The following is a 20,818-nucleotide window of genomic DNA, read 5'->3' on the forward strand; positions in this document are numbered from 1 at the left end:
GGACGCGACGCGCCGACCGAAAGCGGCGGGGACGCTGATTGGATAGAACGCGCGGGGTGGACGAGGCGGTGACGGCGCTGATTGGATACGACGCACGGCTGGACGCCGCGCCGCCGGTGGATACAATGTAGCCCTGCTGGCCGCCCGGCCCGGCCCGGGGACGGCGCTGCAGGTCGGGCCGGGGGGGGAACGGGGGTCGGGCCGGGGGGTAGCGCCGTCCCCTTCGGTCCTGCGTGTCCCCTCCGCCGTGTCCCGTCTCCTCCCCTCCGTCCGTCCCGCGTGTCCCCAGCGGGGCGCCGCGGCGTGCGATCCCGGCCGGAGCCGGCGAGATCGCGGCCCGGCCCCGGCTGGCAGCGGTTCGGGGGCGGGGGGGGGGGGGGGGGGGAGGCCGAGCCCCGCCGTCGGGATGGATCGGACCGGTACCGTGAGGCTGCGGGGCCTCCACGCGTGATACCGGGACGTCTGGGAGCCGTGCAGCGGGACGCCGGTACCGGTACATCTCCAGTCCCACCGGGGGTACCCCCCCCCCCCCCGCCCCGGGCTCTGCTCCCCGCCCGCTCTCGCCGGGTCCCTTCGCTCCGCCGGGGTGCTGTGCCCATCCCCGGGGCGCACAGGTTGCGGCCGGAGGCTCTTCCCGCCCTGCGCATCCCCCCCAATTCCCCGTCACGCTCCCCGCAGGGCGCTGGCCATGGAGCCGGGCACCATCGACAACCTGTCCATCCTGTACCAGAGCTCCGACTTCATCGTGGTCAACAAGCACTGGGACATCCGCATCGACAGCAAGATGTGGTACGAGACGCTGACCCTGCAGAGCCAGCTCAAGTACCGCTTCCCCGAGCTGGCCGACCCCGACACCTACTACGGCTTCAGGTGAGCGGCCGGGGACCGAAACGGGTTCTGCCCTGCCGGGGACGCTGCCCGAGCACCCGGGGATGCTCCTCTGCCTCCCGTCTCCTCCCCAGGTTCTGCCACCAGCTCGACTTCTCCACCAGCGGGGCCCTGTGTGTCGCGCTCAACAAAGCGGCGGCGGGAAGCGCCTACAAGTGTTTTAAAGACCGACTGGTGACCAAAGCCTATCTCGCCCTGGTAAGCCCACCCCGCAAGGTCTTGCTTCTGGACGTAGCTTCTGAGTTTGCAAAACTGCAGCTTGGCCTCTGCTGCTTGTCGTCCCGGTGCCGGCGAGGAGCGAGTGCCAGGGCTCGGTTTGCAAACCGGCTTTCTGCCCTGCAGGTCAGGGGCCACGTCAGCCAGAGCCGAATGACGATCCGCTACGCCATAGGGAAGAACACCACCGAGGGCATGACCCACATGATGTGCATCGACGGGACGGAGGGTGAGCGGCTCCTGCACCCTGCCCTGTGCTGCCCGGACCACCCAGGCTGCGCCGAAGGGAGCTGACCCCCACCTCTGGATCTGATTGCAGGTTGTGAAAATCCCAAGCCTTGCCAGTCGGAGCTGATCGTGCTGGAGCATGGGTCCTACAGCGGAGACCCTGTAACCAAAGTGCTGTTGCAGCCGCTGACAGGTTGGAGCTCGGGGCCGGGGCAGCGCGGGTGCGGGGGGCTGCTGAGGATGGACAGACAGGCAGCAGAGGTGCTGCAGCGGGACCTGGGCTTGCAGCCCTGGACCTTGCTTGCAGCACGGTGGCACAGTAAAAAACAAAGCCTAGAAAGGGCTGAGCGGTGCCGAGCGCCGCACTCAGCTCATGGAGGACTCAGGTTCTCAGACTGGGGGGGACAAATGTCATTTGGTGCGTCGTCATCTCACACCGCTGTGCCTTTGAGGAGGGGTTCACGGATAACCTGCGTCCCTGATTCCTCTGCTCCCGCTCTCCCCTTAGGGCGGACTCATCAGCTCCGGGTTCACTGCAGCGCCATCGGCCACCCCATCGTGGGGGACTTCACCTACAGCCACAAGAAGGACAGCAGTCCCTATAGGATGATGCTCCACGCATACTACCTGCGCATCCCCACCGGCAAGGAGCTTATCGAGGTCTGCGCGCCTGACCCCTTTGTCACCGCAATGGACAGCAACTGGGTGCCCCACCACGTCACTCACCGGCTGGATGAAATCATCCAAGAGCTGAAGGACAAGGTGATGCGGAAGGAGGAAGAGGAGGAGGAGGAGAGCCGGGAAGCCGTGCTTGGTGGCAGAGGAGATGAGGCACCGAGCGAAGCCAAGAGCCTGGAGACAGAGGAGCAGCGAGCCCGGTGCGAGCAGTGGTTGGCCGAGTGGGCTTTGGAGTGAGCACAAACCACGTCTCTGCATTTCCAGCCCAATGCTCCATTTTCGTCCCAGCGGGTCCCCACGGAGCCCAGCGCTGACTCCACATCTGCGCTTTCTGTATGCCATGGCTTCCCTCACTTCTGGGGCTGGGATTAGGCAGATTTTAGCAGCGATTAGGATGGGTTTGGTTTTTAACATACACATCATCCATCTGGCCAGCCACTGGATGCCCCTTTCCTAATTCTGGGCCTCAGCAGCAGAGTCAGTGTGTCACCTACCAGCTTAGAGTGACCCCAAAGCTTTACATCCCTGTCCCGGGGCTCAGACACAGCTGGGGCAGCACGGACGATGCCTTTGCCATGAGCGTGATGGACGTATCCGCAAACCCTCAGTGCTCGGATGCTAAAATGCAGCCCAGCAAAGGGAGGGGAGAACATGCCGGGTACAGCTTCGGTGTCCCGTGTCCCCAGTTCCCTTCGCTCCAGCCTGCTGCACTCACTGGCACACGCATTGTGTGGGAGGTGGGAGATCAGGAGGCTGAAATGCAGCCTGGGGGCACCAACAGCCCCCCCAGTCCAGGGGCAGCCCCGGGTGTTTTGCCCGTGGAGCTGGGCTGTGCGATGGGCGCAGGAGAGGTCCCTGCCTGCCACCGAGGACGTGCTGCCTGCCCGTCCCTGCCCACACGCTTTCCTTCTTGCCCCAGCCCACGGGTGGTTTTTTTTTAAAGGTTGTTGAAGGTGAGCGAGTTGATAGGAATGGATTTTAAACTTTTTTCAAATTTCTATGAGAAGAAGCTAGTCTTTTAGCAGTTCTGAAATACGGGTGGTCTCGGAAATGAGTGTATTTTTAGTACGTTTGTGGTCAGAGAGCCAGCAGCCCAAAGCTTTTTTAATAGATCTTATTATACCTTCTATTAGCATTGCCTTTTCCTAGTGCCCACTTTTATCCTGGGTGTGGATGTAACCCCTGCTGAGACAGCTCAGAAAACACAAGCCCCTTTCTGCTTTACCCAAACGAGGGGGAATAAGTTTCATGTTTTGGTCCCACCGCGTGGCTCCTCTGGTTGCTGCGGGGCTGTCGGCACCGGAGGGTGCTGGGGGCAGGTCCTTCGGGTGGGCAGTTTGGAAGGGCTCTGGAGCAGTAAGAGCAGCCAAGGAAATGGTTGAAGCCAAAAGAAAGGCTGAGGACTGATGTGAAGAGTCAGAAGGAGCTCGGCTCTCATGCTGGTGCTGAACTTTGCAAGATACCAAGAAGAGTTTCTCTGGAAATGCTCTTGCTTTGCTGGTCGGTGGTGTGCCGCTTCTCTCTCTCCTTCCCACCCTGCTTGTCCTCTGCAGCCCTTAGAGGACATTTAGGAAACGAAGAGAGCAGGGCAGCTGGAGTGGGCTGGGGAGGGACAGAGGTGGCTGGAGCCCGTTGCATACAGAGCACCGGTCCCCGGGGTATTCGGCACCATCAGCACGTGCCCAGAGTTACTGTCATCCCACAAACCCCGTCCCATTTAAAATGCACCTGACAGTGGTTTCACGCAACTAATATTCCATCCCTGAGGGGGAATAAAACGACACAGCCCTCTCCTCACGGCTGAAAGCACCATGCAGGTCACCAAAACCCTGCGGGGTATCGCATCGCCCAGCCCTTGTGTCCCCGGGTGCCGGTGGGTACCAGCTCACCGTGCCACGGCACGCCGCCGGGCAGGAGGTGGCTGTCACCTTGATTTTGTGGCTTGGCACAAAGTGCTGCTGTCCGCTGCGGGATGGGGACTGGTGCACAGCTGGCGGCTCTGCCCGCACCAGCCCTGGGCACCGAGCGGGGACCGCGATGGCTCATGAACCCGAGGGCTCGGGGGGAGGTTTGGGGGAGCAGAAGAGCTGTCTCCTTCTTCCCAGGTCCCGTCCCTGCCTGTCCCATCTCCCAGGAGTGGCCAGGGAGGGGAAAGGCACCCACAGGCGGTTCCTGAAGCTGTAAATTAAAGCCATGAACCTGTTTGCCAAAGAATGAACGTGGGTGACGTGCGCGGGAGGTCCTGAAAAGTTACGGGTGAGATTTATAGCATCAGGGGTGGGACGCAGCCTTCCTTTCGGCAGGTCTTGGTGTGGGAGCGGTCCCCGCTGTGTGACGGGGGACATGGCCGGGACGAGGCTGCGGTCACTGGGGGTGGTACGTGGGGACACACCAGTGCCCACGCACGAGGGGACGCTGATGGACCGTCAGTGCTGGGGGGCTGGCACCCAGTGCTCACCCCACCATCGAGGAGCCCCTGCACCCTGCGCCACCCATCAGCCTTCGTGCATTGCACTTTTACCAAGCATTGCAGGAACCAGAGAAAAATACCTGTTTTCCTTACCCTGCGGAGAGGTGTTTTCCAGGCACCCTTCCCCGGCTCCCCTCGCGCACCACGTCCAGTCCGTCTCTGCCGTCACTGCCACGGGGCCATTTGCTGCATCATCTGTGAATCCACTCGTGCATTTGGACCGGGGCGGGTTGTGATCGGGTACGTGTCTCGTGACGTTCTGTACGGCTTGCGATAACCTTTATTTCTTGTTGCACATTACCGTAATAAACCATTACCTACATACCGCGCAGTTCACCCTCTGGTCTCTCAATCCACACGCGTTGCTGCGGTGTGGCTGGTGTGGTGCCAGGGGCTTCCAGGAATGAGCCCAGACCGGCACAGCAGGACTGGCCCCAGGGCTCCAGCCCAGCCAACCTGTTGCGTGAGCACCGGCACTCATCCTCACCCTGCTGAAATCTCCCTGGCTGAAACCACTGGGATTATTTACCCAAAAGCCCTCTTGGATTTAGTAATTCTCACACCGATGACCAAGGATGCCCGAGGTGGCTGGGGCAGATGCCACTGTCCCGGTCCTTCCCCTGCCTGTCCCTGCCCGCTGCTCGCCCTGACCGACACCAGCAGCTGGGATTGTCCCGAACCAAATAACGGAGGCGGAAGAAAAACTCCTAATTTCAAAACACTGCAGCTCTCCTCGCCAAGGAGGTGAGGGAGCAGCCCTGGGGCTGCTGGTGTTTAGGGGGTGCATAGGGAAAGCTGCCGCCACACATGATTTCTATATAACTCTTGCACATCAACGGTCATTCCTCGGGTTGGAGCAGCTGGAAAAGCGAATGAAGACCCAAAGGAATTATTTGCAGTCTTCAAGTTGTGAGACTTTTATGATTATAAACCTGGCAAGGACGGAGAAGCGGCTGGTTAAGAGGAGGGGAGATGCCGTGTGCTTCCTTGCCTCCGGCAGCAGCACCACCCACCACCGACCCGCCGAGGTCCCTGCGGGAAGGGGCTTCGGCAGATGCTTCCCAGCACGTCAGGTTTGGGGTGGATGCTCCCGTACCCACTCTTCCACAGCCCCTGGGGTTGTTCCGGGGCCGGTTTTAAGCTCCACAGGGACACGGTGGACGCGGTGACCCGCAAAGGGGCCCCAAATTTGCCCCTGCCCTCCCGCTCCAGCCACCTCTGGCTGGCAAGCCCGGGGCAGGGGCCGCGTCCCATCGGCAGCCTCGTAGCAAACGAGTTTCTGTAATTTTACCACTCCAACAAAAAGCTGTTTTTACAGCAAAGCCTTCCAAAATAGAAACCAGAAACACCCGCGGGCGTTGACTAAGCCCTGGTGCTGCAGGACCGGTTGCTTGGTGGGGGACGGCAATGGGGACACCAGCCAGGAGCACCGGGGGATGGCAAACCCCGCTCAGTGCTGTGCCGACAGGTCCAGGGACCCTTCGCCAAGGCTGATGCCCCCAAACCCGGCCGAGCGGGTGGTGCAGCCGGGTGGCCGACTGCTCTCACCCTTCCCTTTGCTCGGGATAAATGCGCGGATAATGTTTGCTGCCACACAGCATCAGGCTCCTTGGAAAGGCTTCGCTTCCTTTCTTTTTGGTTTCCTTCTTCATGGCACATGCTGGAAGGCATTTCAGAGCAGGATCAGAAATTGCAGGGAGAAAGCTATAAAAAATTGTCCATGGTCAAGGCAAAAAGGACGGGCACAAGGGGAGGACCTCCCGGAGGGGTGCTGAGCCCATCATCAAGGACTTGTCTGTTCTGCACCCCAGTTATCCTATAAAATATACCCCTGAATGGCTCAAAGGTTTTTCACTAACTGGGAGGACCTTTGTCTCCATCAGGAGCACAGAAATCACTAAACCAGAGGATTTACCTCATTTGCCCCAAAGTTCAAAGTGACCCTTTACAAAGGAGAAGAAAAAACCCACAAAGCAAAACCAGGACAGGAAGCAGCTTTACAAAACACTGTTGAGAAACTGCCCCGTCACACCCCGTTTTCAGAGCAACATCCCCACCCCGCAGCAGATAAGTGCCGAGCCGTCCCCAGCGCTGCCCATCCCCGGCCATCGCAGGTGGGTGAGCACCTTCCCTGGCTGAGCAGCGCCGAATCCTCATCCCCGAGCCAAATCCCCCCTGGACAGAGAGCAACTCAGCAAGGCCACCGGTGGGATTTAGGGAACAGAATGAGACTTGGCGGAAAAATTACTCGCATCTAGTTTGAAGGGCAATAAGCTAATTGCTCTGGGCAGCCCATCGGTGGCATTTCTAGAGCGGGGATGTATTTTCTATCGGTTTCTAGCTGAGGGGTGCAGAGCCGGGTACAGGGGGAGGGCAATGCCTGCTGGTGCTGCTCTACTGGTTTACACTGGATTTCCCCCAGTCTGTGCTGGTGTGGTCCCGTGCGGAGCTGGGGGATGGAGGGGGATCCTGTCCCTGCAGGGCACAGGCAGGAGTGGGGCTGTGGGTGTCAGAGAGGACAAGTTATTGTGGAATTTCTTTTAATAACAGATGGAGAATGAAATTCTGTTTTCTATTGTATAGGATTTAAAATCTCTCCCTTGGTTGCAGGGGGTTTGTGCAGGCACTCACAGAGCACGGGTGAGCACGCAGAGCCGCTGTACTGCCACGGCTCCAGCCCCAGCACCGGACAAGAGAATCGGCTGCGGGACCCCCCCGGCACCTTCCCCACCCCGGCCGGCAGCCAGCACCTTCCCAGAGCGTGGGACACAGCTCCCCATTTGCGCTCTCTGCTCGCCTGACCCGCGCCAAGGACGAAGCCCCAGCACAGGCAGCAAGCATGGTGCGGGCAGCCCCGGCCCCAGCAGCCATCACCCTCTGCCTCCGTGAGTTACATCTTGTCCCCCAAAAGCTGACCCTGTCCCAGGAACCCCTTCCACCCCCCGGCAGCAGGGATGCTCCAGCCCACGCTGCTTTTCATTCCCAACCCACTCCCTGCACTCTGCCTCGTGCTCCCGTCAGCATCCGCAGGCAGTGGGAGTTTTTCCTGGCTGCAGCCGTCGCCGCGTTAGAAATCTGCACAGACAGATTTCCAGGGGCAGATTTATCACTTTTTGTCTTCTAAACCTACCCTGAGTCACCCCGGGTTGCCTGGGCTGGTGCAGGCTGCAGGGCAGGACTGGAGCTGCTCGCTGCATAGAGTTCACCAGCATTTACTAAACATTATTCAATTGACAAGAAAAGGCCCTTCCCAGACTTTAAACCTGGAGCTGCTTTAGAACAGCCCCCGACCGCCTGTACATAGTCATGGATGTTTTATAACCCACTCCCGCTTCGTTGCAGGTTTCTCCGCAGACCTCGCGAAAGCAGCAGCGGTGAGTCACCGCCGGCTGCTCCCGTGGCTCCGAATATACCAGGGCTTTGCCGAAACCTCGCAGCTGGTGCCGGGAGCGGCAGAGCTGCCGCGGTTCCCCCAGTCCGCAGCTCCAGGGAGGCAAAGCCATCGCCTCCCCACTGGCCCCCTGTGCAGCCCGTGGTCCTGTCCCTGTCCCATCCCATCCCTTGCTCACCCACTGCCTGGCAGCCTCCCTGCCCTGCTCCTAAACTGAGGGCTGGGACCCTAAACCTGATGGGCACCCAGCCCCCCCAGCTCCAGGGAAGCAGGGACAGACCCGCTGTTGAAGGGTGCCCACTCCTGAGAGCAGTTATGGTGGCTTTTGCCTCCACGCGTAACCCAGAGCAGCCTCAGGGCTGCTGCAGTTTTCAGCTGCCCGCAGCTCGTGGGCAGCAGCTGCTGGTCTGGGCGCGCTGGCCAGGACAGATCCCATTCCACGCTTGATCCCTGGGTTTAAAAACCCTTTTTCCTGTTCTTTGCTGGGGCTGAATGTTCCCCCCATCCTCCTCCCCAGGTTGCCCTGATCATCGGAGCCATCCTGTCTGTCACTGGGCAACATGCTGAGTAAGTATCAGGCCCAGGCGGGGTCTCTGAGAAGCAGAGGGGTCTCGGGGGGCTACAGGCAGTGGGACTGGCGTGGGTGGGTATTGCATTTCTCCCCACATCCATGTCACGGGTGCTGTGACAGATCACTTGGGCTGGAGAGGATTTACAGCCTTGCGCAGCCAGTTCTGGTGCTGGCTCCCAGGCTGGGATTTCAGCTGCATCGGCTTTTGTTGTAGCACAAACACACCAAGAATTTTCTTTCCTTTACGGGGCTGACGCAGATGCAACGGGAGCCTCCCCCGAACCGAAATCCGGGCTCTGCTGGTTTCTCCCTCACCCCAAGCCCAGGGTATGGTGGGCACCTCTGCCACGACCCCGGCCGTGGGGACGGGCACCCTCCTGCCTGCAGGGCACCCTCTTCAGCACCACCTTCAGCATTGGCATTAGGGGACATCTTCATGACATCCCACATTATTCCTACTTACCCCACGCAGCGTGGTCGGGGCGAAGGGGGATTTCCCAAGGGAATGAGCGGGTTCATCCTCCACGGGGGTGTTGGCGAGCTAAAGTAGATGGTGAAATACGACTGTGCCTCCCCAACGCAGCCTCTCAGCCTCAGTCCTGCAAGGTTTCCAGTGCATCCCAGCCAGCGACCTGCCTGCTGCCGACATCCTCGCGTTTGCCCAGGGATTACAAAACAAAACAGCGGAGCTGAGCGGTGCCCAGGTGGGCAGGGGCAGGAATAGGGGCTGCAAACCTCATGGAGCCCAACGGGGCACGGGGAGCTGGGGGGGGGCCGGGGTGAAGGGGGTCTCGCTGCCTTGGCATTGACAAGACAAACCTCTCTCTGCCCAGCTGTCCTGCCTGGCCAGGCTGCTCGCTGCCAAGAACCTGACGGCCGATTTCGGCAGGTACCCGCCAGACCTACTGCTCTTCTTTGAGTGAGTATCGAGGGTGGCACATGGCTGCGGTTTCGGTGCTGAATCACGCCACGTGGCGTTCGCCGGCGTGGCCCTGGCACGCGCTGGGGCACGCAGGAGCTCTGCATGGGGAAGAGTATTACAAAAATCATCCGTGGGCACCTTCAGACCCACACGGGGCGTTTCCAGCCCTGCAGACCCCCTGGCCCCCTCCTCACCCCACTCCTCTCTGGGTAAGAGACCCCCCCAGCCCCGTGCAACTCGGCAGCTCATTGCTCAGAAGGGAGCAACAGTTTAAAACTACTTTCCCCATGCCCACAAAAAAGCAACACGAAAAATCTCCTGCCTGGACACAACAAGCCCTTCGCCCTGTTCCTCCCTGCCGCGCTGACTCTTGCTCCCTGCAGCTCGGCTGAGGTGCGCAGTGGGACCTGCGGAGATTTTTACGCCCAGGTTTCCCATGGGAACCTGGACCTGCTGCCCAGGGGCTCAGCCCGGCGGACGGGGCTGCTGCGTGGGGCACTGGCCTGCCTGGTGAGTGGGTGCTGAGCCAGAGGCAGCCGGTGTTCCCCCCCCCAAGCCCTTCGCCAAGGATTTGTACGAGGGCTGGTTTGTGTCTCCCAGGGGGTGAGGAGCAGCCACCTGCGCCCTGAGCAGCTCGGCAGCCTCGGGGCACTGGTGTGCGACATGGAGCCAGAGACCATCACGGCCTCGGATCCCGGAGTCCTGGAGAACCTGAAGCTCTGCTCAGCGCTGACGGGGGCCCAGCGGGATGCCCTCAATGCTGTGCTCCTCGGGGGGGGCACAGTGTACGGGTAAGGAGCCCTCGTCTGCTCTTACGGGGGGTGGGCGACAAGCAGAAGGGATGGCGTAGCCATGAGGATGCTGAGCTGGTCCTTCTCCCGATGGCCACAGGGATCCTTCGAGCTGGGATTTACAGACTCTGCAAAATTTGGGGCCGCTCGTCCCGGCTTTGAACCAGACCACGCTGAGCTTGGTGGCCGAGGTAAGCCCCCTCCTCGAGACCTTGGGGCGAGTTGCGCCCATCAGCCAGGCCAGCCCTGAGGCTGCGGGACTCAGCAGCCTCTGCCCACCCCTGGCAGGCAGCGCGGGAGGCTTTCGGCAGAAGCATCGTGGCTGCGTACGGCAGCCAGGGACGTTCCCAGCGGGAGAAGTCCCTGACCCTCCTCAGGGCCTTCGCAGCAGCATCAGCTTCGTCTCATCCCAGGCTGAAGCGGAGCGCAGACCGTGAGCGTTTCCCTTCACTGCAGCCAGTCTGGACCAGTTCAGAGCTCTTGGGGTGGGGGGGAAATGCCCCCAGGCTGGTCAGCATCTGGGTATCCCCAGGGTAGGGGACAGGACCAGGCAGAAAGCTGTGGGATTCCCATAAAATTAACTGGGGAGATGGGGGAAATGTCCTTACAGCATGCTGGTGTGTTTGCTCTTACCTGGGAGCAGCAATATGGCAGCAGCAGCCGGGAAGGAGCCGAGGAGGGGAGAAAAATCCTGGGCAGGGGCAGCACCTTGGGAGGATGCTGCAAGACCGGAGGATGCTCATGTGGGTGACATGGGAAAGGGTTCACCTTACCGGAGCGTTTTTAATTGCCTTTAATGGGCCTGCAGAAACATCACCAGGTTCTTCAGGAATAACTTTAAGGAATGAAAGCGAATAAGGCATCTTCATAGGTTGGGGACCCAGGGGATGGGATGATGATTCGCAGTCCCGCCCAGCAGGACGGCTTGAGCCGCGTTATTGTGATTCCCTGTTCATTCACCGGGGCTCTTCCGAGGGGCTCCAGGGCCCCTCCGAGGGGCTCCGGGGCCCCGTGGCAGGACCAGGGCCAGGCGGGAAGGGGGGAAACACCATCTGCCTGACATGCCCTCCCTGCCTGCAGGCTGCTTGTCCAAGCCCATCACCGCCAGCACCGTCTCCGACCCCTTCTTACTCATCAGCTACGACACCGCTAAGCAGTTCGACCTGTGCCTGAGCAATGAGGTTTTAAAAGCAAACCTGAAGCCTCTGCTGGAACAGCCGCTCACCGTGGAGTACCTCCGGGTCATGAAAAAAAAGCTGGATCAGGTGATGGGTGACACAGGGCAGGACCCCCCCGTGCAGCCCCCTGTTAGCGTGGGCACGCTCCAGGATAGGCGAGACCCGCTGCAGGAATGGGCATCACCGGCCACGGGGATGAAGGCACCTGAGCGGGTCCTTTGCACCCATTTCTGCCTTATTTTCCCTTCCCTGACCCTCTTTTCTCCCCCACTGACCTGGCCCTACAGATTTACCCTTCGGAGATCCCGGAGGAGCAGCTGAAGCTGTTGGGGCCACTGTCCCGCCAGTACACGGTGGAGGAGATCAGCCGGTGGCCGGTGACATCCATCAGCACGCTCTCAGCCCTGCTCAACCCCTCAGATGGCAAGTGGGAGACTCCCCAGGTAAACCCGCGGCAGCAGCGGGGGACGGGTGCTGGTGAACCCAAGCTGGGACCGCTCGGTACCCAAGCCGAGCTCGGGGCGAAGGTATTGCCCGAGGGTGGCACAGTGGTTTTACAGTATATGCATTTCTACCGGGAGCATCTTCCTTCCCTGCCTGCATGCAACTGCATGAACTCTGTTTCCCAGATCCAGCAGCTGCTCAGCAGGTACCTGGCCCTGGGGGGCACCTTGACTGGGCCCTTGCTTCAGAAAATCGGTGTGAGAAACCTATGCAATCTGCAGGAGGAGCAGATCAATCAAATACCTCCAGCGGTAATCAGGTACGCCACTTTTTAGGGATGCTTTTCAGTCCTATGAGGCCCCTGGGATCACAGGGGAAGCAGATGGTGGGATGGCAGACTCCCACCTCCCTTTCGGCTCTGCCCGCTCGCAGGCAGCACGGTGGGATGGCCACGTTCCGCTCCCAGCTCCTGCCTGAGCCACCGGCACCGTGGGCAGGGACAGACCGCTCATCTCCCCCTGCCAACAAAAGGGCTTTAGCTGTGGTTTGGGGTGGTGCCCCCGGCTCTAACCTGTGACCCTCCGTCTCCTCAGGACTGCTGGACAATTAAACATTTCTTCTTGCTCTCAAACCAAGAAGGACCAACTCTACAGAAAAGCCCAGGAGGCCTTTGCTGGCCAGGCTGGCACCACCAAGTCATATTATTGCCAGATTTGGCCGTACCTGGGTAGGTGTTTCATCCTTTGCCCTCCTTCTCATGGCGATGGAGGTTGGGTATCTCTTCCTTGGCCAGGGAGGTTTAGACACACTAGAGACACATCTAGCGGTCTCCAGAACCCCTCCAAAAATGTTGGAAGTGTTTGCACGTGTCTAGGTGTCCCATACACTTTCTTTAAGGGGGAGCTCCAGCGAAGGACCTGAAAGACTTGGCTGAAGCTGGCGTTGCCATAGACATGGACATAGACACCTTTCTTTCCCTAAATCCCAACGAACTGCAGGTACATCCCTGGTATGCTGCTGCTCTTTTCCTCGCTGAAGGGCAGGGCTAGTCGAGGGCTGAGTGGTGGGGTTTGGGGCTGCAGCCCCATCAGATCACCAATTCTCTATTTTTTTACCTTTTTAAATTTTCTTTTGGAAGTTATTTCTGCAGTCCCATTAGAAAAGCACTTCGTGGTGATGCGGGCTGCAAGGATGAACAAAGATGTTGTTGTACGTGTGTTGCAGAAACTTAGTGTTGTGGATGTGAAAAATCTGCTTGGAGTAAACCTCCCTTACCTGAAGGAAGCTGAAAATGAGACCTCGGTGATGCGCTGGGTGAAGAAACAGTCCCAGCGGGAACTGGACTGTACCCTGGGAATCGGCCTGCAAGGGGGCACGGAGGAGCCCGGACCCACGGGGACAGCCACCCCTCCTCACCCCACCGCCTCGGCCACTATCACCCCCGCAGTCACCGTCCCCGCACCCACCACCCTCCCCACTGTCCCCCCCCCTATTGCCATTAGCAGCCACCCTACCGCTAATTCAAGTACCGGCCCCCCCAAAGCCCCCACCCCAAGCACTATCAGCCTGACCCCCCCTAACAGCACTCCCCCACATGCTCACACCACTGCCCCCAGTGCTGTGAGTCCCGCTGCCACCTCCACCGCCCGACCTGCTCCGACCACCGGCTCCATCGTCCCGTGCTCCATCCACCAGTCCCCCACCTCAAATAAGGCCACACCCCCCGCCATCACCCTCCTCACCACCATCCTTGCTGCTGTCAACCCCAACGCCACCTCTCCCAGCTCCGTCCCACCCCCTGCTCTCACACGCGGGGCCACCAGCACCACCACCAGCGTTGTTACTAACCCAGCTATTAACACCAGCACCCCACTGGTGTCCGTGAACCCCCCAGCACCTGGGGCTACTGCCCACCCCGCTCCAGAAACGAACCTCCCTCCCAAGCCCACCCCGATTCCCAACTCCACCGTCTCCACCCAAAAGAGTGTCATCTCCCCGACAGCCAAGTCGACAACGCTGGCTTGCAAGACCAGTGCCCACCCGGCATTTCCCGGCCCCTCTTCCACCACCACCAGCAGCGAGACCACTAAAGAAACACCCACAGGCGTGCCAGAGCCACCGAGACCAACACCCGGCGGATACATCAACCTGCAACCCGAAGCTGGTAAGGTGTGAACGTTCGGAGTCGGGAAAAGCTTAGGAACCGATGGTGAGGCAGAAGTCTTCACCAACAAGCAGTAGCTGATCCACCTTGTTCCTGGCCAGATTCAATACTGACATGCTGCTGTCCACAAGGAACCCCAGCAGTTAGGGGCTGGACAGGTAGCGATGTGTCTCTACGGGGCATTACAGCCCTGGATCTGGAGCACAGTGCCTTCAGATTCCACGTGTTCACATCTGGCAAGGTGCACCTTAAGATGCATCATCGCCTTCTGAGCACGCAGCATCCCTCAGCCGCTCTGCAGAAAGCTGGAGTAATTCCATTAATGCCAACGCACCGTACGATTTTTCACAAGGCAAGGATACGGCCATCCAGATTTTAGCTGCATGTAGTATTTATGGCTAGGCGTTGCTGTAAAAGCACTAAAATCTTTAGTCGTTTAACCTGGCAGAGCTACATCCGTAGCTTTAATGACTCAAACAGATTTACTCCTGATTTGCGCTGGTGAAAGTAAGAAAAGACTCAGTCCTGCCAACTATTCACGGCCAGGTGACATTTCTAACTGGGGAGCAGGTCAGGGCCTGAGGTGCAGGTATGGGCAATGTCACAAAAGGCAGAAGTGTTGTCACGACACGTGTGACCCTCCGGGGTACCCAAGTCTCAAAGCAACGCTACCGCCCTCACAGCTCAGGCATGCTGTTTACCTGGATAATCCAATTCTTTCTCATCTGTCTTCTTCACCTAGGATCGGGGTCCAGACTCTCCTCCTGCCTCGTGCACATACTGACTACAGCTGTGGGAAGCTCACTGCTGCGAGCGCTTCTCTGACACTGCCACCTCCAGCACCACACTCACCAGATCCCTCCTGTAGTTTTCACCATCCTGCAAAATAACGGTGCTGGCAAATTCCCTGCTGAAAAGCAGAAACCCAGGGGAAGAACAGAGATTGTCCATTTGATACCAGCATAGAATTTGGTTATTATTTTTGAAGCTGGGCAGTGAAAGGAGGACAGGTATTTTTCCAGCCCAAAGCAGCCCAACAAGTACTTACTAGCTAGTTGCTCTATGTAATATAATTACCAGCAATATTGACTAGTCTGACAATGCATTAATGCTGACAGTGGGCCCAGTTCTGCCAGCTTTACTCACACTGAGTGGTATTTTACCTCTAAGCAATCCCACTGGGGTCTGTTGAAACAGTGGGACAACTCAGGGATCTGAGTTACTGGCTGTTGCAAAAGAAGCAGAATATGGCCCAGCAACGCAGTCTGAAAGCTCAGAGATCCACTAAATTGTATTTAACTTGTTTCACAAACTTAGATTTTTGATCAAGATCTGTTCAAACCATGCAAAGCCTAGTTAGAGGGATGACTGATGATAGTTTATCTTGATTACTGTTGCAATGCTATATAATAAAACATCAATCAACTTTTTTTTTTCCTAATCAAATGTGTTCTTTGATGTGCTCAGTGCTTTGTAGTGTAGTTTTTCTAGCTAGCTTAAATCTAAAGTTTCCACTTCTTTTGCTCTTTCTTCATTATCTCATGTCTCCTCCTCCAATAGCTCAACTACCAGAGAGCGTTTCTCCCTCCAACTTGCAGAACTTCCATTTCCTAGTTTCATTCTCCACAGGCTGAGGAGATTCTTACACATCATTTGTTGAGAGTGAGTCAAGGCACAAAGAAGCAAATCAAGATTTCTGTCAGGGGATCAATGTGGTTGAAAAAGTAGACTGTCTTAATTGGGCTCTCTCCCACCCTAGCTAGTGCCCCAGCACCACGGGAAGCAGACAGTGGGGAAGTGGCTCTTGCTACCCAGAAGTCTGCAGCAAAGGACAGACCAGGCTCTCCTGTTCTCTTCCTGTAAAGCACCGACAATGAACATTTATAATGTCTTTGCAGGCAGGCTGTCCTCCTGGGGGAAAAGGGGGATTTCAGGGGCTGGATACAGGTTGCACTGAGGTTTTTTTGGACAAAAATTCCCAAATGAGTGGAAAAAAAAATTGTTGAAAATCTTATACAAAGTTCTTATACCCTCCCCATGAGGAAGCTGAGAACAACTTCAGCTCTTTCGTGTTGAGCAGTCAACACCAAAGAAAAGTGACAGGCATGTCTGGGGTTTTTGACCATCTAATTTGGACTGATACCTGCAGATACGAAGGCGCAGGCAGTCTGAATGAAGAGAAGACAAGAGCAACTCATCAATTCGCTTCTTTTTACTTAGTTCCATTGTTTATATACAATCAGCCAGAAAACTTCACTCCCACTCAGAGGTCTTGGCAGTGTCAAGAGATCAGGCTCTTTGAGAAATGTAATCGTTAATATGCAGAACAGCCAGTTTGCGCACCCTTAAACCTACCAGGGTTGCGCAGTAAAATATTGACATCATTTGTGTTGCAGTAATATGGCTGGGGCTCACCCAGGCTTAGTCTGTACAAAAGGCAAAGATCCTGCTCTGAAGAGTCTGAAATCTTCCCTTCAGACAGAGCTCTGGGTTTTTTTCGAGTGATTTGAAAGACAAAAGTACCTAAAAGTGAACCCTGGGCTGCGTAACAGTTGCCTGCTAGCAGTGAGCACCCCCTCACCCCCCAGGCGTGGCTGTCCCTGACAGGCCTTAGGGCAGGTCACAGGCTGGTCCCCCTCATCTTGCTTTTTCTTGAGAGAAGATTTTCAAGACAAGACTGACGTCATCAGGAAACTGATAAGCAGAGCAGGCAGGAGGTGGAGTGTCATGGCCACAGCACTCGGAGAGGCTGCGGATGGTGCTAGAGGAAAAAGAGCAGACATTAGTGCAAAGAAATCAATGATTGAACTGTTGCCCCATGGGGGTGAACATCTCTTTATGCCACATCCAGGGAAGATCTTCAGCTTTCTAACAAGGGCTTTCTAACTATGGTAAACAGCCACTCCTAATAGCACCACCAAGTCATAACTCAAATCCACCACACAGCAGAGGAGGAAGCTCTGGAAGTGCTCACTCCGTTAAGACAGTCAGGCAGTGAGGATGCTCTCAGTGGGATTACAGGACTGCTTCTTGTATCGGACCCAGAATTTGCTCTGCAAGGCTTAAGGCTCCTCAGCAGAAATGAATGTGCTGCCCCTCAACGCCAAGAGGCGAAGGAAGGAGGTGAGCACTGCCCAGTGCACTTTAACAGGGCTGGGTGGATGAGTAGTGACATGTGCCACTGGAAAGGGTCCACAGTAGCCCAGATCAACAGTCTGCTCTCTCAGCACAAGAGCAGCCAGCGGGACTTTCCAGGGCCTTGGCACAAGCACTGCTGAGAGCAGGAGCAGAGCCGTTTGGCAGCGCTGCCCAAGGCCACCACTTACCTGAGCTTGGTGCACTCACTTCTCTTTTACAGACAACTGAAGCACTTTGCTTCCACAAGGCAGTTTTTCTCCTTGCTGTAACCCAAAAATAAGTATTTAAAACACAACAATTTGAGGTCCTAACATAATACATACACTGAAATTTGGGTGTGACGATGTTCATGTAGCCTTCTTGTAGCCCCCCAGTGAGCCCAACATGCAGTTTATCCAGTTCTGATTGTTTCTGTGTTTGAACCCACTCCCGGATGGGAGACTTGTTCTGCCATTTCTGTAGATCACGGAGATTAATCCCCAGCAAGCCTTGAACCTCAGAAGGTGTCAGGCTCTAGGAGAAATCAAACAGCAAGAATTACAGATGTAAATGCAGCAATGGAAATAGTACCTCTGACCAAGGAAACAATGAGGTTTCTATTAGCAGAAGTGTGAACAACAAGGAAGACAAATGTCTGGTGAGTGGTTTCAATTGGGACAATCTTCCTGATGACAATGGTTCCTCAAAGACTGTTTCTGTTGTCCTCTGATGATGAGTCTCCTACACTCAGGCGGGCACCCCAGTCCCTGCCCAAATCACTGGGCTTTCTTCCAAAATTGATATTACTGCTAACACTCTTGTTAGAAGATTTGTCACACAGCTGTGGACTGTAGTCTAGTGGACACCTGTCCCCTGCTCCTGCCACTACTGCTATGAGAGCTTGCTCTAAAGAAATTCCCCAGTAAGACTGGCTTAGCATCCATGTATGATTCCAAATTACATTTTTAAAGAAATTTCAGGCCGCTTGTCCACTTTCTACTGGTCTAGCATCATTCTGAATTTGATGGAGTGACTCCTGATTTACACCAATGGACAATGTGACCAAAACCAACTACTTAGCATAATATGAATGCAAGGAGTCAAACAATTTCAAGATTCAGCTCACCAGCAAAGAGTCTCTTCTTAACTTCGAAAAAGTACTAATGTTCATGCTCACATTGCCCTTGCTTAGAGCTCTGAGATCCACAGCAGGAGCACCCCCTGGGACCAAAAAGAGAAAGTATATCAAAGCATGAAGGACAGCCCTCAAATGAGCAGTGTTGTGTATCTGTATAAGCTAGAGCTATAATGATGTCTCCAAAATTTATTAGGCAGGAGCTGCTAACGCAGTGAGTTCCAACTGCAAAATATATGGATGCTACTTCACTTTGCTGGGAGGTATTATTGCGTTAGCTATTAAACCAATCTGTGACAATGCCAGGTGCTAGACAGAGCGGTAAGAAGAGTTTGCTCAGGCTGTGAATAAATTCTTGGCTTAACAGGGAAAAATCTGTTTTGTGACATAGAGAAGGGCTGTGAGATAAGCATTAAGCACAGCAGCTTGATTTCTCATGGATCTAGCAGATCTTAACCATCCTAGAAGTTAGGAGTTTGATTTTCCCTGTGATAGTCTGACAATTGATTTGGACAACTTTAAATCAGGTACAGAATCTTTCAAGGATATTTTATGCCATCTACAAGTTGAAAAAGACTGAACTTTTAACAACTTGGCTCCGAAAATTCCCAAATCTTAGATAGTATTTGATACCCATTCAGCTTCTGGCTAAGACCTCTCTACTTCCCCATAACAAACTGGTTTTTTACATACCTAGATATGGTTCAACAAGTTCATAGTAAGCAGGTAAATACTTCTGGTCTGAGAAAGCCTGTTTTGCTTTAGCATATAAGATGTTTTTCGTAAGCTGTGTACAGTTTGAAGGATTCAGAGATGCCAGTCTGCAGAAAAATGAAGATTTAGGGAGAAAAAAGTTTTTATTATCTTCAACCTGTATAGATTTTGAACTATTCTGAGTATCTCCCTGGGATTCTCTAAATAGGACAGGTGACCCCCTTTTCCCAGTAGATAGAAGAGGTATGGAGAGAAGCTAAAAGAAAAAAATAACGGCTCAGCCTTCTGCTCAAAATGCCGTGTCTTCCAAGTTATGATGGCTCTGATGGTGCATGGTAAGTTTAAGGGTTTGCAAAGATGTAGTTAATTAATTTCATTTAGTAGTCTTCCAAAGGAATTTAAGTTAAATTTAATTAACTCTCTTTTGCCTCTAGATAAAAGCATGCATGCAGACCATATCTGTTGTCAGCTGAGCTGCAATAAAGAGAGTCTGATTGCAAATCCAAGCCCTTCCTGGCAGGATGGAGAACAGGAGGCTTTTAAACCTAGACACAGAGGAGGTACTAACTTGCTTCCTAGATTTCCTCTCACCGAGTGGAGAGAAAAGGAAAATGCACTTGCTGATGGGAAAGTGCTTTTGCAAGAAGCCAAGAGCATCACAACATTTGACTCACTTCAAGCTGTTGGAGTCTATTATATTCAACTCAGTTGCATTTAGAAGGCACACATATCTCGTACCAATTGCATTCAGTGCAGTGGCATTCAAGGCATTTCCCAAGTCAACATATCGTTTAATCACTGCAGAAGCCTAGAAACACATTTAATTTTTTCAAAAGTTAGCTTGAATCAGAATTTATGTTTTCATCCTCAAAAGAACAAGAAATGCAATAATTACAAAAATAAAATTGAATCATTTCAAATCTATTTGTTTGGACCTCAAGGATGGCCCAATAATCTCTGAACCCACTAAGCTAAACCAGCAGCTCTCAAACCAGGAAACAAACATGGGCAGAAAAGCAAACCCAAATCCCTACCTGATCATCAGAGGGCTGATCTTTTAGCAAGACAGCCAGTGTGTCACTTGAAGTTATCTGCCATTTGGAAACATCCTCAGGGGTGACCAGAGAAATGAGGGGGCCCAGTTTGCGGAGCAGACTGTCAGGATAGCCATCAGGATATGTCTGTGGAAAGACCATTGTTATTGCTATGAACGCTCATTATCATGCCTGCGCTTATGAATTTATGCTCTTTGCACAATTAACGTGGAAAAGCCCAGAAGGTCTGCAAAGAATAAGAAACCAAAGCCAGTGAGATTCCGTGAGCACATCTGTCCTTATTCTGCTTGATAGCTCAGGCAAGCAGGGCCCAGGGGAAGGAACAAAACCTGAAGCACTGTGAACTGACTCAACACAGACCTGAGTGGTCAGTATGCCTTGCTGTGGTGAAGGCTAATCAAATACCGGGCTTCCCTAACAGCAGCATGGCCAGTAGGCCAAGGGAAGCGATTATTCCCTTCCATCTGGCTGGCACTTGCGAGACCCCATCTGGGTACTACGTCCAGTTTTGGGCTCCCTGGTACATGAAAGACTTTTGTCGAAGTCTAGCAAAGACTAGCAAGTCCAGCAGAGGACCACGCTGGTCGGGGAGGGCAGAAGAATGCAACATACCAAGTGGGGCAATGGGACTGAGGGAGCTGGGTTTTTTAGTCTGAAGATGAGAAGACCAGGTGAGGATTTTATTACTGTCTTCAACTATCTAATGGGAGATTATGGGGAGGATGGAGCCACACTCTTCTCAGAGTTGCACAGTGAAAGGATAAGGGCCAAAAGGCAATGAAAATTCTGATTAGATATTAAGAAATATGTACTTTCACAGTAAAGGTGGTCAAACATTGGAAGAAGAGCCCAGAGA

General features: G+C 55.0%; 3 protein-coding genes across 10 annotated transcripts in view; 2 read left to right on the forward strand and 1 right to left on the reverse strand.

The window, feature by feature from the left end:
* Window positions 1-47: 47 nt before the first annotated feature.
* RPUSD1 (RNA pseudouridine synthase domain containing 1) lies at window positions 48-4,804 on the forward strand. Of its 6 annotated transcripts, none has more exons than XM_069810468.1 (6): window positions 48-172; window positions 679-870; window positions 963-1,086; window positions 1,231-1,333; window positions 1,424-1,525; window positions 1,841-4,804. In XM_069810468.1, exons 2-6 carry the CDS (start codon window positions 689-691, stop codon window positions 2,245-2,247), a joined length of 918 nt encoding a protein of 305 aa, XP_069666569.1. In that variant the 5' UTR covers window positions 48-172; window positions 679-688; the 3' UTR covers window positions 2,248-4,804. The 6 variants fall into 6 exon arrangements, with proteins under 6 accessions (XP_069666569.1, XP_069666572.1, XP_069666571.1 ...); XM_069810471.1 differs by having other exon boundaries at window positions 54-172; window positions 731-870; XM_069810470.1 differs by lacking the exon at window positions 48-172 and adding an exon at window positions 193-504.
* Window positions 4,805-6,890: 2,086 nt separating this feature from the next.
* LOC138690393 (mesothelin-like protein) lies at window positions 6,891-15,351 on the forward strand. Its single transcript, XM_069809343.1, has 16 exons — window positions 6,891-7,365; window positions 7,823-7,854; window positions 8,389-8,438; window positions 9,026-9,146; window positions 9,276-9,361; window positions 9,748-9,874; window positions 9,965-10,155; window positions 10,256-10,346; window positions 10,444-10,588; window positions 11,236-11,420; window positions 11,621-11,776; window positions 11,963-12,096; window positions 12,371-12,504; window positions 12,675-12,775; window positions 13,002-13,941; window positions 14,684-15,351. Exons 1-16 carry the CDS (start codon window positions 7,320-7,322, stop codon window positions 14,764-14,766), a joined length of 2,622 nt encoding a protein of 873 aa, XP_069665444.1. The 5' UTR covers window positions 6,891-7,319; the 3' UTR covers window positions 14,767-15,351.
* Window positions 15,352-16,077: 726 nt separating this feature from the next.
* The window catches only part of LOC104312628 (mesothelin), a 37,340-nt gene continuing 32,599 nt past the window's right edge, over window positions 16,078-20,818 (reverse strand). For all 3 annotated transcript variants that reach the window (XM_069810477.1, XM_069810475.1, XM_009924649.2), the window contains 6 exons: window positions 19,942-20,088; window positions 19,582-19,715; window positions 18,887-19,014; window positions 18,185-18,279; window positions 17,403-17,592; window positions 16,078-16,702 (listed from right to left, as the gene is read on the reverse strand). In XM_069810477.1, the coding sequence (XP_069666578.1) occupies window positions 16,608-16,702; window positions 17,403-17,592; window positions 18,185-18,279; window positions 18,887-19,014; window positions 19,582-19,715; window positions 19,942-20,088 (789 nt within the window). In that variant the 3' untranslated portion in view covers window positions 16,078-16,607. The remainder of the gene's footprint in view (window positions 16,703-17,402; window positions 17,593-18,184; window positions 18,280-18,886; window positions 19,015-19,581; window positions 19,716-19,941; window positions 20,089-20,818) is intronic.

The sequence above is a fragment of the Haliaeetus albicilla genome, chromosome 22, assembly GCF_947461875.1.
Source record: "Haliaeetus albicilla chromosome 22, bHalAlb1.1, whole genome shotgun sequence".
NCBI lineage: Eukaryota > Metazoa > Chordata > Aves > Accipitriformes > Accipitridae > Haliaeetus > Haliaeetus albicilla.

Bases quoted from the DNA above. Each gene is read 5' to 3' on its own strand.
- RPUSD1 (XM_069810468.1), top strand. From the start codon at position 689: ATGGAGCCGGGCACCATCGACAACCTGTCCATCCTGTACCAGAGCTCC. The intron at 871-962 runs GTGAGCGGCCGG...TCTCCTCCCCAG, and splicing joins GACACCTACTACGGCTTCAG to GTTCTGCCACCAGCTCGACT. The intron at 1,334-1,423 runs GTGAGCGGCTCC...ATCTGATTGCAG, and splicing joins GTGCATCGACGGGACGGAGG to GTTGTGAAAATCCCAAGCCT.
- LOC138690393 (XM_069809343.1), top strand. From the start codon at position 7,320: ATGGTGCGGGCAGCCCCGGCCCCAGCAGCCATCACCCTCTGCCTCC. The intron at 7,366-7,822 runs GTGAGTTACATC...GCTTCGTTGCAG, and splicing joins AGCCATCACCCTCTGCCTCC to GTTTCTCCGCAGACCTCGCG. The intron at 9,362-9,747 runs GTGAGTATCGAG...TGCTCCCTGCAG, and splicing joins GACCTACTGCTCTTCTTTGA to CTCGGCTGAGGTGCGCAGTG.